The sequence below is a fragment of the Scyliorhinus canicula genome, chromosome 1 (assembly GCF_902713615.1).
Source record: "Scyliorhinus canicula chromosome 1, sScyCan1.1, whole genome shotgun sequence".
NCBI lineage: Eukaryota > Metazoa > Chordata > Chondrichthyes > Carcharhiniformes > Scyliorhinidae > Scyliorhinus > Scyliorhinus canicula.
In genome coordinates this window covers 74,746,830-74,761,219 of record NC_052146.1, presented here as the reverse complement: position 1 = coordinate 74,761,219, position 14,390 = coordinate 74,746,830, and the positions used below count along the sequence as shown (strand labels likewise).

Below are 14,390 nucleotides of genomic sequence, written 5' to 3'. Positions count from 1 at the left end.
CACAAGGGGGCATTCAGCCCATCGAGTCTGCACCAACACTCCGAAAGTGCACCCCATCTAGACCCATTATCCTGCCCTATACCCATAACCACGTGCATTGATCATGGCCAATCCACCTAACCTGCACATCTTTCAATGCTAGGGGGTAATTTAGCATGGCCAATCCACCTACCCTATGGACTGTGGGAGAAAACCCTCACAGACAAGGGGAGAACGGGCAAATTCCACACAGGCAGTCACCCGAGGTCATAATTAAACCTGGCGATATGAGGCAGCAGTGGTTTACACAAGTATGGTAACTCTGAAAATTAAATTAAAAAGCACCTCACAGCACTGAGGACCCGGGTTTGATCCCAGCCCGGATCACTGTCCCTGTAAAGTTTGCACATTCTCCCAGTGTCTGCGTGGGTCTTACCCCCGCAACCCAAAAAGATGTGCAGGGTAGGTGGATTGGCTAAATTGCCCATTAATTGGAAGAATTAAAAAATAAATTAAAAAGTACACAAAACATTAAACGGTTCTGGACATCACAAGGAGCAGCATGCAACAACAGAAAGCAGTTTATTCCAAATGTTGCTGACCTGTACTCATCATTGATATGTGCAATCTCCACAATGTCACCCAGCTTCACCTGAGGGAAGACCTTAGGGTTCACCATCAGCTCATAGTCTAAGGAAAACAAGAAACAGGAAGTATAAAGACAGCAACTTATGTCAGCTTAATTATGGGGGGGGGGGGCAGTGTTTTCTGCCCCTGTCAGTGGAGATGAATCAGCCGCAGACGTGGGGCAGGCGGTGTCCCAGCCCCGGCTAGAGTCAGGGTCCGGCCGCTCACACAGCGAGCCCCCCGCCCCCGCCCGGGCCCTGTCTCCGGGACTCACCGCTGTTGCCGAATCCCTTCTTGTGGATCCACAGCTTATAAACTCGGTGAGTTCTCATGGTGAGGCCAAAACACCATCCCAGGCTCACGCCATCACAGCTCCTGCTGAAAACTTTCCAACTGCTGGGCTGTCACTCCGGAAATTTAATCGGCGGCACCTCTCGGTGCAACAGTTAATAGCCTCCGGGGGGAAAGGAGTTCCCTCAACCACACAGGGCTGCAATGATAAATACTGCCACCTGCACAAACCCATCTATAAACACTGAATATAGTATGAATTATCAATCCACAAACAAAAACATATAGATATTTATGAAATATACATCTATCAAAGGATCACAGAGTTTACAGTGCATAAGGAGGCCGTTTGGCCCATCAAGTATACACCAACCCTCTGAATAAACCAACCCAACCCAGGCTCACTCCCTTGTTAACCTGTCCTGTCCTCAGAACCGAGCCTAACCTACACAACCTTAAAAGCAATTTTATCATGGCCAATCCACCTAAACTGCACATCTTTGGACTGCAGTAGGAAACCAGAACACCTGGAGAAAACCAATGGAGGCATGGGGAAAACATGCAAACTCCACACAATCACTGAAGCCAGAACCAAACCCAAATCCAAGGCACTGGAAGGCAATAATGTTAACTCATGTACCACCGTACCACAGCATGGACCTGAGTTGATTGGAAAACACTATTCACAACTTCAATGTCACCAAGCGCTTTACAGTCAATTATTCTTTTTCAAATGTCGTCAAAATATCGGTTTGAGAGATTTCGCAGGGCAGCACGAGAGTTTCCTCACTGATCAGATGGTGCCACAGGATCTGATCCACCTGCATGTGGCACATGGATCACAAGTTGCCACTTCATCCAAAAGATGGGGCACATCTGATTGTTCAGTACTCCCATATGTGTTGAGAATCAAACAAAAGTATGGGAATGAGAGAGTGAAATGTTAATTTGGCACAGATTAGCCAGAATTGATGCTTTGAAGGTAGGGACTATCTGGTGGAAATGGTTTGATTAATGCCACTGGCCACGGGCACAGGAGCTGCATGGGTTCATTTCTTTCAATGTCCTGGATGAGGATATGCTGTTCATTGTGTGGGGAGCAGACTTTGCAGATATAACACGTTAATGTCTTGGCAATCAAAGGAAGGTGTGTGGCTGAAGATTCCTTGCGGTGCAGCAAAGGAGAATGATCGGCAGCGCCACTTCGATCAGTTTTGGCTGAATTAATGGTTGTGCTTGTTTCTGCACAAAGGGATTGGGTGTGTGAGAAAACAACAGCAGCAGTCGGAGTAAGTTGTCAGGATGGCCGAGTGGTCTAAGGCGCCAGACTTAAGCAAACATTGAAGACTTGATGCTTTCTGGTCCCTTTCTAGGGTCGTGGGTTCAAATCCCACTCCTGACATTCACCTTTTCCGACTTAACAGTATTTGCAAATCAACAATGTCTGCAACCGTATCTTTCACACACAAAGATTGAAACGTCTCAAACGTTATGCATCCAATCACACTGCTCCGCTCAAACATGCAGATTACATTAAACAGGCAGCACATTTAAAAAGAACGTTGTTCCCACCTTGCTGCTACATTCTTTATTGCTTTCCACCAATCTATCTTTCAATTCCATTGCGCACACAGCTGCTTCTCACCAATGGACCAACCGTGTCCAAGAATACACATCTTGGGAACACACACAACTGAATTCAACTGCCTTACTTTGGCAATTCCTTGCAAGGTAACCAGAGATGCTGACATTTCAAGTCATTCCCATATCAGAGGCACAGATTAGCCAGAATTGTTGCCGTTGAAGGTTGGGACTGTCAAGGCAAAACGTTCAGACGAATGCCGCTGGCCAGGGGCACATGTTCACTTTTTACAATCGGCAAGATGAGGAAATGCTGTTCATTGTGCGGGGAGCAGGCTTCACCGATGTATCGCGTGAATGTGTTGAGAATTAAAGTAAGGTATGGGAATGAGAGTGTGAAATGTTAATTTGGAAAGATCTTTGGATTGTGGTGTGTTTTGGAAGGATTTGTGTTTGAACGGCAGCTGTGTTGCTTGGGTTGAAGTTGTGGATGGAAAAGTGAGTGAGAAAAAGATGTTTTTGAAAATGATGTAAAATGTGCTTGGTGTACAAAAGCAGCATGCCTGAAGATTGTTTATGGTGCAGCAAGGGTGAATGTTCGCCACTGCCTGTTGAATCAGGTGTGATGTATTGATGGTTGTGGTCTGATTGTGCACAAATGAAATGGGTGTGCTCCAGGCCAATTCGAGTACAGAATAAGCAGCACACAGTGGAAAAGGGTCAACACAGCAGCAACTTGTCAGGATGGCCGAGTGGTCTAAGGCGCCAGACTCAAGGAGTGTGTTTCCTTGCCTTGTTTAAGCCTGGTGATTTCTGGTCCCTTTCTAGGGGCGTGGGTTCAAATCCCACTCCTGACATTGTCCTTTTTACAACCAACATGCCACCACCAGTCTCACAATCTCTGCAACACCCTGCTGAAAGTGATATCTGCTGCCTTTTTTACCACTTCAGCGCTTATTTACAAATGAAAACAACACAATGCACATCTCCACAACCATATCATTCACACACAAAACTTGAAACCTATCATGCACCCAATCACATGCTCCAATCAAACATGCAGATGACATTTTACAGCCAGCGACCTTAGCAAAGAACATTATTGCCACCTCGCTGCTGCATTCCACATTGCTTTCTACCACTCCATCTTTCAATCCCATTGCGCACCATGCTGCTTCTCAGCAATGGACCAACAGTGTCCACGAATGTGACATCTTGTGAACAGTCACAACTAAATTCCTGCCTAAATTGGCAATTCTTTGCAAGGATACCAGAGATGCTGACATTTCAAGAGATTCGCTTATCACAGGCACAGATTAGCCAGAATTGATGCTTTGAAGGTAGGGACTATCTGGTGGAAATGGTTTGATTAATGCCACTGGCCACGGGCACAGGAGCTGCATGGGTTCATTTCTTTCAATGTCCTGGATGAGGATATGCTGTTCATTGTGTGGGGAGCAGACTTTGCAGATATAACACGTTAATGTCTTGGCAATCAAAGGAAGGTGTGTGGCTGAAGATTCCTTGCGGTGCAGCAAAGGAGAATGATCGGCAGCGCCACTTCGATCAGTTTTGGCTGAATTAATGGTTGTGCTTGTTTCTGCACAAAGGGATTGGGTGTGTGAGAAAACAACAGCAGCAGTCGGAGTAAGTTGTCAGGATGGCCGAGTGGTCTAAGGCGCCAGACTTAAGCAAACATTGAAGACTTGATGCTTTCTGGTCCCTTTCTAGGGTCGTGGGTTCAAATCCCACTCCTGACATTCACCTTTTCCGACTTTAACAGTATTTGCAAATCAACAATGTCTGCAACCGTATCTTTCACACACAAAGATTGAAACGTCTCAAACGTTATGCATCCAATCACACTGCTCCGCTCAAACATGCAGATTACATTAAACAGGCAGCACATTTAAAAAGAACGTTGTTCCCACCTTGCTGCTACATTCTTTATTGCTTTCCACCAATCTATCTTTCAATTCCATTGCGCACACAGCTGCTTCTCACCAATGGACCAACCGTGTCCAAGAATACACATCTTGGGAACACACACAACTGAATTCAACTGCCTTACTTTGGCAATTCCTTGCAAGGTAACCAGAGATGCTGACATTTCAAGTCATTCCCATATCAGAGGCACAGATTAGCCAGAATTGTTGCCGTTGAAGGTTGGGACTGTCAAGGCAAAACGTTCAGACGAATGCCGCTGGCCAGGGGCACATGTTCACTTTTTACAATCGGCAAGATGAGGAAATGCTGTTCATTGTGCGGGGAGCAGGCTTCACCGATGTATCGCGTGAATGTGTTGAGAATTAAAGTAAGGTATGGGAATGAGAGTGTGAAATGTTAATTTGGAAAGATCTTTGGATTGTGGTGTGTTTTGGAAGGATTTGTGTTTGAACGGCAGCTGTGTTGCTTGGGTTGAAGTTGTGGATGGAAAAGTGAGTGAGAAAAAGATGTTTTTGAAAATGATGTAAAATGTGCTTGGTGTACAAAAGCAGCATGCCTGAAGATTGTTTATGGTGCAGCAAGGGTGAATGTTCGCCACTGCCTGTTGAATCAGGTGTGATGTATTGATGGTTGTGGTCTGATTGTGCACAAATGAAATGGGTGTGCTCCAGGCCAATTCGAGTACAGAATAAGCAGCACACAGTGGAAAAGGGTCAACACAGCAGCAACTTGTCAGGATGGCCGAGTGGTCTAAGGCGCCAGACTCAAGGAGTGTGTTTCCTTGCCTTGTTTAAGCCTGGTGATTTCTGGTCCCTTTCTAGGGGCGTGGATTCAAATCCCACTCCTGACATTGTCCTTTTTACAACCAACATGCCACCACCAGTCTCACAATCTCTGCAACACCCTGCTGAAAGTGATATCTGCTGCCTTTTTTACCACTTCAGCGCTTATTTACAAATGAAAACAACACAATGCACATCTCCACAACCATATCATTCACACACAAAACTTGAAACCTATCATGCACCCAATCACATGCTCCAATCAAACATGCAGATGACATTTTACAGCCAGCGACCTTAGCAAAGAACATTATTGCCACCTCGCTGCTGCATTCCACATTGCTTTCTACCACTCCATCTTTCAATCCCATTGCGCACCATGCTGCTTCTCAGCAATGGACCAACAGTGTCCACGAATGTGACATCTTGTGAACAGTCACAACTAAATTCCTGCCTAAATTGGCAATTCTTTGCAAGGATACCAGAGATGCTGACATTTCAAGAGATTCGCTTATCACAGGCACAGATTAGCCAGAATTGATGCTTTGAAGGTAGGGACTATCTGGTGGAAATGGTTTGATTAATGCCACTGGCCACGGGCACAGGAGCTGCATGGGTTCATTTCTTTCAATGTCCTGGATGAGGATATGCTGTTCATTGTGTGGGGAGCAGACTTTGCAGATATAACACGTTAATGTCTTGGCAATCAAAGGAAGGTGTGTGGCTGAAGATTCCTTGCGGTGCAGCAAAGGAGAATGATCGGCAGCGCCACTTCGATCAGTTTTGGCTGAATTAATGGTTGTGCTTGTTTCTGCACAAAGGGATTGGGTGTGTGAGAAAACAACAGCAGCAGTCGGAGTAAGTTGTCAGGATGGCCGAGTGGTCTAAGGCGCCAGACTTAAGCAAACATTGAAGACTTGATGCTTTCTGGTCCCTTTCTAGGGTCGTGGGTTCAAATCCCACTCCTGACATTCACCTTTTCCGACTTTAACAGTATTTGCAAATCAACAATGTCTGCAACCGTATCTTTCACACACAAAGATTGAAACGTCTCAAACGTTATGCATCCAATCACACTGCTCCGCTCAAACATGCAGATTACATTAAACAGGCAGCACATTTAAAAAGAACGTTGTTCCCACCTTGCTGCTACATTCTTTATTGCTTTCCACCAATCTATCTTTCAATTCCATTGCGCACACAGCTGCTTCTCACCAATGGACCAACCGTGTCCAAGAATACACATCTTGGGAACACACACAACTGAATTCAACTGCCTTACTTTGGCAATTCCTTGCAAGGTAACCAGAGATGCTGACATTTCAAGTCATTCCCATATCAGAGGCACAGATTAGCCAGAATTGTTGCCGTTGAAGGTTGGGACTGTCAAGGCAAAACGTTCAGACGAATGCCGCTGGCCAGGGGCACATGTTCACTTTTTACAATCGGCAAGATGAGGAAATGCTGTTCATTGTGTGGGGAGCAGGCTTCACCGATGTATCGCGTGAATGTGTTGAGAATTAAAGTAAGGTATGGGAATGAGAGTGTGAAATGTTAATTTGGAAAGATCTTTGGATTGTGGTGTGTTTTGGAAGGATTTGTGTTTGAACGGCAGCTGTGTTGCTTGGGTTGAAGTTGTGGATGGAAAAGTGAGTGAGAAAAAGATGTTTTTGAAAATGATGTCAAATGTGCTTGGTGTACAAAAGCAGCATGCCTGAAGATTGTTTATGGTGCAGCAAGGGTGAATGTTCGCCACTGCCTGTTGAATCAGGTGTGATGTATTGATGGTTGTGGTCTGATTGTGCACAAATGAAATGGGTGTGCTCCAGGCCAATTCGAGTACAGAATAAGCAGCACACAGTGGAAAAGGGTCAACACAGCAGCAACTTGTCAGGATGGCCGAGTGGTCTAAGGCGCCAGACTCAAGGAGTGTGTTTCCTTGCCTTGTTTAAGCCTGGTGATTTCTGGTCCCTTTCTAGGGGCGTGGGTTCAAATCCCACTCCTGACATTGTCCTTTTTACAACCAACATGCCACCACCAGTCTCACAATCTCTGCAACACCCTGCTGAAAGTGATATCTGCTGCCTTTTTTACCACTTCAGCGCTTATTTACAAATGAAAACAACACAATGCACATCTCCACAACCATATCATTCACACACAAAACTTGAAACCTATCATGCACCCAATCACATGCTCCAATCAAACATGCAGATGACATTTTACAGCCAGCGACCTTAGCAAAGAACATTATTGCCACCTCGCTGCTGCATTCCACATTGCTTTCTACCACTCCATCTTTCAATCCCATTGCGCACCATGCTGCTTCTCAGCAATGGACCAACAGTGTCCACGAATGTGACATCTTGTGAACAGTCACAACTAAATTCCTGCCTAAATTGGCAATTCTTTGCAAGGATACCAGAGATGCTGACATTTCAAGAGATTCGCTTATCACAGGCACAGATTAGCCAGAATTGATGCTTTGAAGGTAGGGACTATCTGGTGGAAATGGTTTGATTAATGCCACTGGCCACGGGCACAGGAGCTGCATGGGTTCATTTCTTTCAATGTCCTGGATGAGGATATGCTGTTCATTGTGTGGGGAGCAGACTTTGCAGATATAACACGTTAATGTCTTGGCAATCAAAGGAAGGTGTGTGGCTGAAGATTCCTTGCGGTGCAGCAAAGGAGAATGATCGGCAGCGCCACTTCGATCAGTTTTGGCTGAATTAATGGTTGTGCTTGTTTCTGCACAAAGGGATTGGGTGTGTGAGAAAACAACAGCAGCAGTCGGAGTAAGTTGTCAGGATGGCCGAGTGGTCTAAGGCGCCAGACTTAAGCAAACATTGAAGACTTGATGCTTTCTGGTCCCTTTCTAGGGTCGTGGGTTCAAATCCCACTCCTGACATTCACCTTTTCCGACTTTAACAGTATTTGCAAATCAACAATGTCTGCAACCGTATCTTTCACACACAAAGATTGAAACGTCTCAAACGTTATGCATCCAATCACACTGCTCCGCTCAAACATGCAGATTACATTAAACAGGCAGCACATTTAAAAAGAACGTTGTTCCCACCTTGCTGCTACATTCTTTATTGCTTTCCACCAATCTATCTTTCAATTCCATTGCGCACACAGCTGCTTCTCACCAATGGACCAACCGTGTCCAAGAATACACATCTTGGGAACACACACAACTGAATTCAACTGCCTTACTTTGGCAATTCCTTGCAAGGTAACCAGAGATGCTGACATTTCAAGTCATTCCCATATCAGAGGCACAGATTAGCCAGAATTGTTGCCGTTGAAGGTTGGGACTGTCAAGGCAAAACGTTCAGACGAATGCCGCTGGCCAGGGGCACATGTTCACTTTTTACAATCGGCAAGATGAGGAAATGCTGTTCATTGTGCGGGGAGCAGGCTTCACCGATGTATCGCGTGAATGTGTTGAGAATTAAAGTAAGGTATGGGAATGAGAGTGTGAAATGTTAATTTGGAAAGATCTTTGGATTGTGGTGTGTTTTGGAAGGATTTGTGTTTGAACGGCAGCTGTGTTGCTTGGGTTGAAGTTGTGGATGGAAAAGTGAGTGAGAAAAAGATGTTTTTGAAAATGATGTAAAATGTGCTTGGTGTACAAAAGCAGCATGCCTGAAGATTGTTTATGGTGCAGCAAGGGTGAATGTTCGCCACTGCCTGTTGAATCAGGTGTGATGTATTGATGGTTGTGGTCTGATTGTGCACAAATGAAATGGGTGTGCTCCAGGCCAATTCGAGTACAGAATAAGCAGCACACAGTGGAAAAGGGTCAACACAGCAGCAACTTGTCAGGATGGCCGAGTGGTCTAAGGCGCCAGACTCAAGGAGTGTGTTTCCTTGCCTTGTTTAAGCCTGGTGATTTCTGGTCCCTTTCTAGGGGCGTGGGTTCAAATCCCACTCCTGACATTGTCCTTTTTACAACCAACATGCCACCACCAGTCTCACAATCTCTGCAACACCCTGCTGAAAGTGATATCTGCTGCCTTTTTTACCACTTCAGCGCTTATTTACAAATGAAAACAACACAATGCACATCTCCACAACCATATCATTCACACACAAAACTTGAAACCTATCATGCACCCAATCACATGCTCCAATCAAACATGCAGATGACATTTTACAGCCAGCGACCTTAGCAAAGAACATTATTGCCACCTCGCTGCTGCATTCCACATTGCTTTCTACCACTCCATCTTTCAATCCCATTGCGCACCATGCTGCTTCTCAGCAATGGACCAACAGTGTCCACGAATGTGACATCTTGTGAACAGTCACAACTAAATTCCTGCCTAAATTGGCAATTCTTTGCAAGGATACCAGAGATGCTGACATTTCAAGAGATTCGCTTATCACAGGCACAGATTAGCCAGAATTGATGCTTTGAAGGTAGGGACTATCTGGTGGAAATGGTTTGATTAATGCCACTGGCCACGGGCACAGGAGCTGCATGGGTTCATTTCTTTCAATGTCCTGGATGAGGATATGCTGTTCATTGTGTGGGGAGCAGACTTTGCAGATATAACACGTTAATGTCTTGGCAATCAAAGGAAGGTGTGTGGCTGAAGATTCCTTGCGGTGCAGCAAAGGAGAATGATCGGCAGCGCCACTTCGATCAGTTTTGGCTGAATTAATGGTTGTGCTTGTTTCTGCACAAAGGGATTGGGTGTGTGAGAAAACAACAGCAGCAGTCGGAGTAAGTTGTCAGGATGGCCGAGTGGTCTAAGGCGCCAGACTTAAGCAAACATTGAAGACTTGATGCTTTCTGGTCCCTTTCTAGGGTCGTGGGTTCAAATCCCACTCCTGACATTCACCTTTTCCGACTTTAACAGTATTTGCAAATCAACAATGTCTGCAACCGTATCTTTCACACACAAAGATTGAAACGTCTCAAACGTTATGCATCCAATCACACTGCTCCGCTCAAACATGCAGATTACATTAAACAGGCAGCACATTTAAAAAGAACGTTGTTCCCACCTTGCTGCTACATTCTTTATTGCTTTCCACCAATCTATCTTTCAATTCCATTGCGCACACAGCTGCTTCTCACCAATGGACCAACCGTGTCCAAGAATACACATCTTGGGAACACACACAACTGAATTCAACTGCCTTACTTTGGCAATTCCTTGCAAGGTAACCAGAGATGCTGACATTTCAAGTCATTCCCATATCAGAGGCACAGATTAGCCAGAATTGTTGCCGTTGAAGGTTGGGACTGTCAAGGCAAAACGTTCAGACGAATGCCGCTGGCCAGGGGCACATGTTCACTTTTTACAATCGGCAAGATGAGGAAATGCTGTTCATTGTGCGGGGAGCAGGCTTCACCGATGTATCGCGTGAATGTGTTGAGAATTAAAGTAAGGTATGGGAATGAGAGTGTGAAATGTTAATTTGGAAAGATCTTTGGATTGTGGTGTGTTTTGGAAGGATTTGTGTTTGAACGGCAGCTGTGTTGCTTGGGTTGAAGTTGTGGATGGAAAAGTGAGTGAGAAAAAGATGTTTTTGAAAATGATGTAAAATGTGCTTGGTGTACAAAAGCAGCATGCCTGAAGATTGTTTATGGTGCAGCAAGGGTGAATGTTCGCCACTGCCTGTTGAATCAGGTGTGATGTATTGATGGTTGTGGTCTGATTGTGCACAAATGAAATGGGTGTGCTCCAGGCCAATTCGAGTACAGAATAAGCAGCACACAGTGGAAAAGGGTCAACACAGCAGCAACTTGTCAGGATGGCCGAGTGGTCTAAGGCGCCAGACTCAAGGAGTGTGTTTCCTTGCCTTGTTTAAGCCTGGTGATTTCTGGTCCCTTTCTAGGGGCGTGGGTTCAAATCCCACTCCTGACATTGTCCTTTTTACAACCAACATGCCACCACCAGTCTCACAATCTCTGCAACACCCTGCTGAAAGTGATATCTGCTGCCTTTTTTACCACTTCAGCGCTTATTTACAAATGAAAACAACACAATGCACATCTCCACAACCATATCATTCACACACAAAACTTGAAACCTATCATGCACCCAATCACATGCTCCAATCAAACATGCAGATGACATTTTACAGCCAGCGACCTTAGCAAAGAACATTATTGCCACCTCGCTGCTGCATTCCACATTGCTTTCTACCACTCCATCTTTCAATCCCATTGCGCACCATGCTGCTTCTCAGCAATGGACCAACAGTGTCCACGAATGTGACATCTTGTGAACAGTCACAACTAAATTCCTGCCTAAATTGGCAATTCTTTGCAAGGATACCAGAGATGCTGACATTTCAAGAGATTCGCTTATCACAGGCACAGATTAGCCAGAATTGATGCTTTGAAGGTAGGGACTATCTGGTGGAAATGGTTTGATTAATGCCACTGGCCACGGGCACAGGAGCTGCATGGGTTCATTTCTTTCAATGTCCTGGATGAGGATATGCTGTTCATTGTGTGGGGAGCAGACTTTGCAGATATAACACGTTAATGTCTTGGCAATCAAAGGAAGGTGTGTGGCTGAAGATTCCTTGCGGTGCAGCAAAGGAGAATGATCGGCAGCGCCACTTCGATCAGTTTTGGCTGAATTAATGGTTGTGCTTGTTTCTGCACAAAGGGATTGGGTGTGTGAGAAAACAACAGCAGCAGTCGGAGTAAGTTGTCAGGATGGCCGAGTGGTCTAAGGCGCCAGACTTAAGCAAACATTGAAGACTTGATGCTTTCTGGTCCCTTTCTAGGGTCGTGGGTTCAAATCCCACTCCTGACATTCACCTTTTCCGACTTTAACAGTATTTGCAAATCAACAATGTCTGCAACCGTATCTTTCACACACAAAGATTGAAACGTCTCAAACGTTATGCATCCAATCACACTGCTCCGCTCAAACATGCAGATTACATTAAACAGGCAGCACATTTAAAAAGAACGTTGTTCCCACCTTGCTGCTACATTCTTTATTGCTTTCCACCAATCTATCTTTCAATTCCATTGCGCACACAGCTGCTTCTCACCAATGGACCAACCGTGTCCAAGAATACACATCTTGGGAACACACACAACTGAATTCAACTGCCTTACTTTGGCAATTCCTTGCAAGGTAACCAGAGATGCTGACATTTCAAGTCATTCCCATATCAGAGGCACAGATTAGCCAGAATTGTTGCCGTTGAAGGTTGGGACTGTCAAGGCAAAACGTTCAGACGAATGCCGCTGGCCAGGGGCACATGTTCACTTTTTACAATCGGCAAGATGAGGAAATGCTGTTCATTGTGCGGGGAGCAGGCTTCACCGATGTATCGCGTGAATGTGTTGAGAATTAAAGTAAGGTATGGGAATGAGAGTGTGAAATGTTAATTTGGAAAGATCTTTGGATTGTGGTGTGTTTTGGAAGGATTTGTGTTTGAACGGCAGCTGTGTTGCTTGGGTTGAAGTTGTGGATGGAAAAGTGAGTGAGAAAAAGATGTTTTTGAAAATGATGTAAAATGTGCTTGGTGTACAAAAGCAGCATGCCTGAAGATTGTTTATGGTGCAGCAAGGGTGAATGTTCGCCACTGCCTGTTGAATCAGGTGTGATGTATTGATGGTTGTGGTCTGATTGTGCACAAATGAAATGGGTGTGCTCCAGGCCAATTCGAGTACAGAATAAGCAGCACACAGTGGAAAAGGGTCAACACAGCAGCAACTTGTCAGGATGGCCGAGTGGTCTAAGGCGCCAGACTCAAGGAGTGTGTTTCCTTGCCTTGTTTAAGCCTGGTGATTTCTGGTCCCTTTCTAGGGGCGTGGGTTCAAATCCCACTCCTGACATTGTCCTTTTTACAACCAACATGCCACCACCAGTCTCACAATCTCTGCAACACCCTGCTGAAAGTGATATCTGCTGCCTTTTTTACCACTTCAGCGCTTATTTACAAATGAAAACAACACAATGCACATCTCCACAACCATATCATTCACACACAAAACTTGAAACCTATCATGCACCCAATCACATGCTCCAATCAAACATGCAGATGACATTTTACAGCCAGCGACCTTAGCAAAGAACATTATTGCCACCTCGCTGCTGCATTCCACATTGCTTTCTACCACTCCATCTTTCAATCCCATTGCGCACCATGCTGCTTCTCAGCAATGGACCAACAGTGTCCACGAATGTGACATCTTGTGAACAGTCACAACTAAATTCCTGCCTAAATTGGCAATTCTTTGCAAGGATACCAGAGATGCTGACATTTCAAGAGATTCGCTTATCACAGGCACAGATTAGCCAGAATTGATGCTTTGAAGGTAGGGACTATCTGGTGGAAATGGTTTGATTAATGCCACTGGCCACGGGCACAGGAGCTGCATGGGTTCATTTCTTTCAATGTCCTGGATGAGGATATGCTGTTCATTGTGTGGGGAGCAGACTTTGCAGATATAACACGTTAATGTCTTGGCAATCAAAGGAAGGCGTGTGGCTGAAGATTCCTTGCGGTGCAGCAAAGGAGAATGATCGGCAGCGCCACTTCGATCAGTTTTGGCTGAATTAATGGTTGTGCTTGTTTCTGCACAAAGGGATTGGGTGTGTGAGAAAACAATAGCAGCACTTGGAGTAAGTTGTCAGGATGGCCGAGTGGTCTAAGGCGCCAGACTTAAGCAAACATTGAAGACTTGATGCTTTCTGGTCCCTTTCTAGGGTCGTGGGTTCAAATCCCACTCCTGACATTCACCTTTTCCGACTTCAACGGTATTTGCAAATCAACAATGTCTGCAACCGTATCTTTCACACACAAAGATTGAAACGTCTCAAACGTTATGCATCCAATCACACTGCTCCGCTCAAACATGCAGATTACATTAAACAGGCAGCACATTTAAAAAGAACGTTGTTCCCACCTTGCTGCTACATTCTTTATTGCTTTCCACCAATCTATCTTTCAATTCCATTGCGCACACAGCTGCTTCTCACCAATGGACCAACCGTGTCCAAGAATACACATCTTGGGAACACACACAACTGAATTCAACTGCCTTACTTTGGCAATTCCTTGCAAGGTAACCAGAGATGCTGACATTTCAAGTCATTCCCATATCAGAGGCACAGATTAGCCAGAATTGTTGCCGTTGAAGGTTGGGACTGTCAAGGCAAAACGTTCAGACGAATGCCGCTGGCCAGG

The 14,390-nt window shown here is 45.2% G+C and overlaps 1 protein-coding gene and 13 non-coding genes across 16 annotated transcripts in view; 13 read left to right on the top strand and 1 right to left on the bottom strand.

Moving 5' to 3' along the window:
* Nucleotides 1-1,043, bottom strand: part of depdc5 (DEP domain containing 5, GATOR1 subcomplex subunit) — a 253,508-nt gene extending 252,465 nt beyond the window's left edge. For all 3 annotated transcript variants that reach the window (XM_038793299.1, XM_038793316.1, XM_038793307.1), the window contains exons 1-2: nt 881-1,043; nt 582-669 (exon numbers count right to left, since the gene is read on the bottom strand). In XM_038793299.1, coding sequence (XP_038649227.1) covers nt 582-669; nt 881-938 — 146 coding nt within the window. In that variant the 5' untranslated portion in view covers nt 939-1,043. The remainder of the gene's footprint in view (nt 1-581; nt 670-880) is intronic.
* Nucleotides 1,044-2,193: 1,150 nt separating this feature from the next.
* Nucleotides 2,194-2,299, top strand: trnal-uaa. Its single transcript has 2 exons — nt 2,194-2,231; nt 2,254-2,299. It is a non-coding gene; the product is annotated as a tRNA-Leu (tRNA).
* A 917-nt stretch (nt 2,300-3,216) lies between these two features.
* trnal-caa lies at nt 3,217-3,335 on the top strand. Its single transcript has 2 exons — nt 3,217-3,254; nt 3,290-3,335. It is a non-coding gene; the product is annotated as a tRNA-Leu (tRNA).
* Nucleotides 3,336-4,132: 797 nt separating this feature from the next.
* Nucleotides 4,133-4,238, top strand: trnal-uaa. The gene is made up of 2 exons: nt 4,133-4,170; nt 4,193-4,238. It is a non-coding gene; the product is annotated as a tRNA-Leu (tRNA).
* Nucleotides 4,239-5,156: 918 nt separating this feature from the next.
* Nucleotides 5,157-5,275, top strand: trnal-caa. The gene is made up of 2 exons: nt 5,157-5,194; nt 5,230-5,275. It is a non-coding gene; the product is annotated as a tRNA-Leu (tRNA).
* A 797-nt stretch (nt 5,276-6,072) lies between these two features.
* trnal-uaa lies at nt 6,073-6,178 on the top strand. The gene is made up of 2 exons: nt 6,073-6,110; nt 6,133-6,178. It is a non-coding gene; the product is annotated as a tRNA-Leu (tRNA).
* Nucleotides 6,179-7,096: 918 nt separating this feature from the next.
* trnal-caa lies at nt 7,097-7,215 on the top strand. The gene is made up of 2 exons: nt 7,097-7,134; nt 7,170-7,215. It is a non-coding gene; the product is annotated as a tRNA-Leu (tRNA).
* A 797-nt stretch (nt 7,216-8,012) lies between these two features.
* trnal-uaa lies at nt 8,013-8,118 on the top strand. Its single transcript has 2 exons — nt 8,013-8,050; nt 8,073-8,118. It is a non-coding gene; the product is annotated as a tRNA-Leu (tRNA).
* Nucleotides 8,119-9,036: 918 nt separating this feature from the next.
* On the top strand, nt 9,037-9,155 carry trnal-caa. Its single transcript has 2 exons — nt 9,037-9,074; nt 9,110-9,155. It is a non-coding gene; the product is annotated as a tRNA-Leu (tRNA).
* A 797-nt stretch (nt 9,156-9,952) lies between these two features.
* trnal-uaa lies at nt 9,953-10,058 on the top strand. Its single transcript has 2 exons — nt 9,953-9,990; nt 10,013-10,058. It is a non-coding gene; the product is annotated as a tRNA-Leu (tRNA).
* A 918-nt stretch (nt 10,059-10,976) lies between these two features.
* On the top strand, nt 10,977-11,095 carry trnal-caa. Its single transcript has 2 exons — nt 10,977-11,014; nt 11,050-11,095. It is a non-coding gene; the product is annotated as a tRNA-Leu (tRNA).
* Nucleotides 11,096-11,892: 797 nt separating this feature from the next.
* Nucleotides 11,893-11,998, top strand: trnal-uaa. Its single transcript has 2 exons — nt 11,893-11,930; nt 11,953-11,998. It is a non-coding gene; the product is annotated as a tRNA-Leu (tRNA).
* A 918-nt stretch (nt 11,999-12,916) lies between these two features.
* On the top strand, nt 12,917-13,035 carry trnal-caa. Its single transcript has 2 exons — nt 12,917-12,954; nt 12,990-13,035. It is a non-coding gene; the product is annotated as a tRNA-Leu (tRNA).
* Nucleotides 13,036-13,832: 797 nt separating this feature from the next.
* Nucleotides 13,833-13,938, top strand: trnal-uaa. The gene is made up of 2 exons: nt 13,833-13,870; nt 13,893-13,938. It is a non-coding gene; the product is annotated as a tRNA-Leu (tRNA).
* Nucleotides 13,939-14,390: the final 452 nt, after the last annotated feature.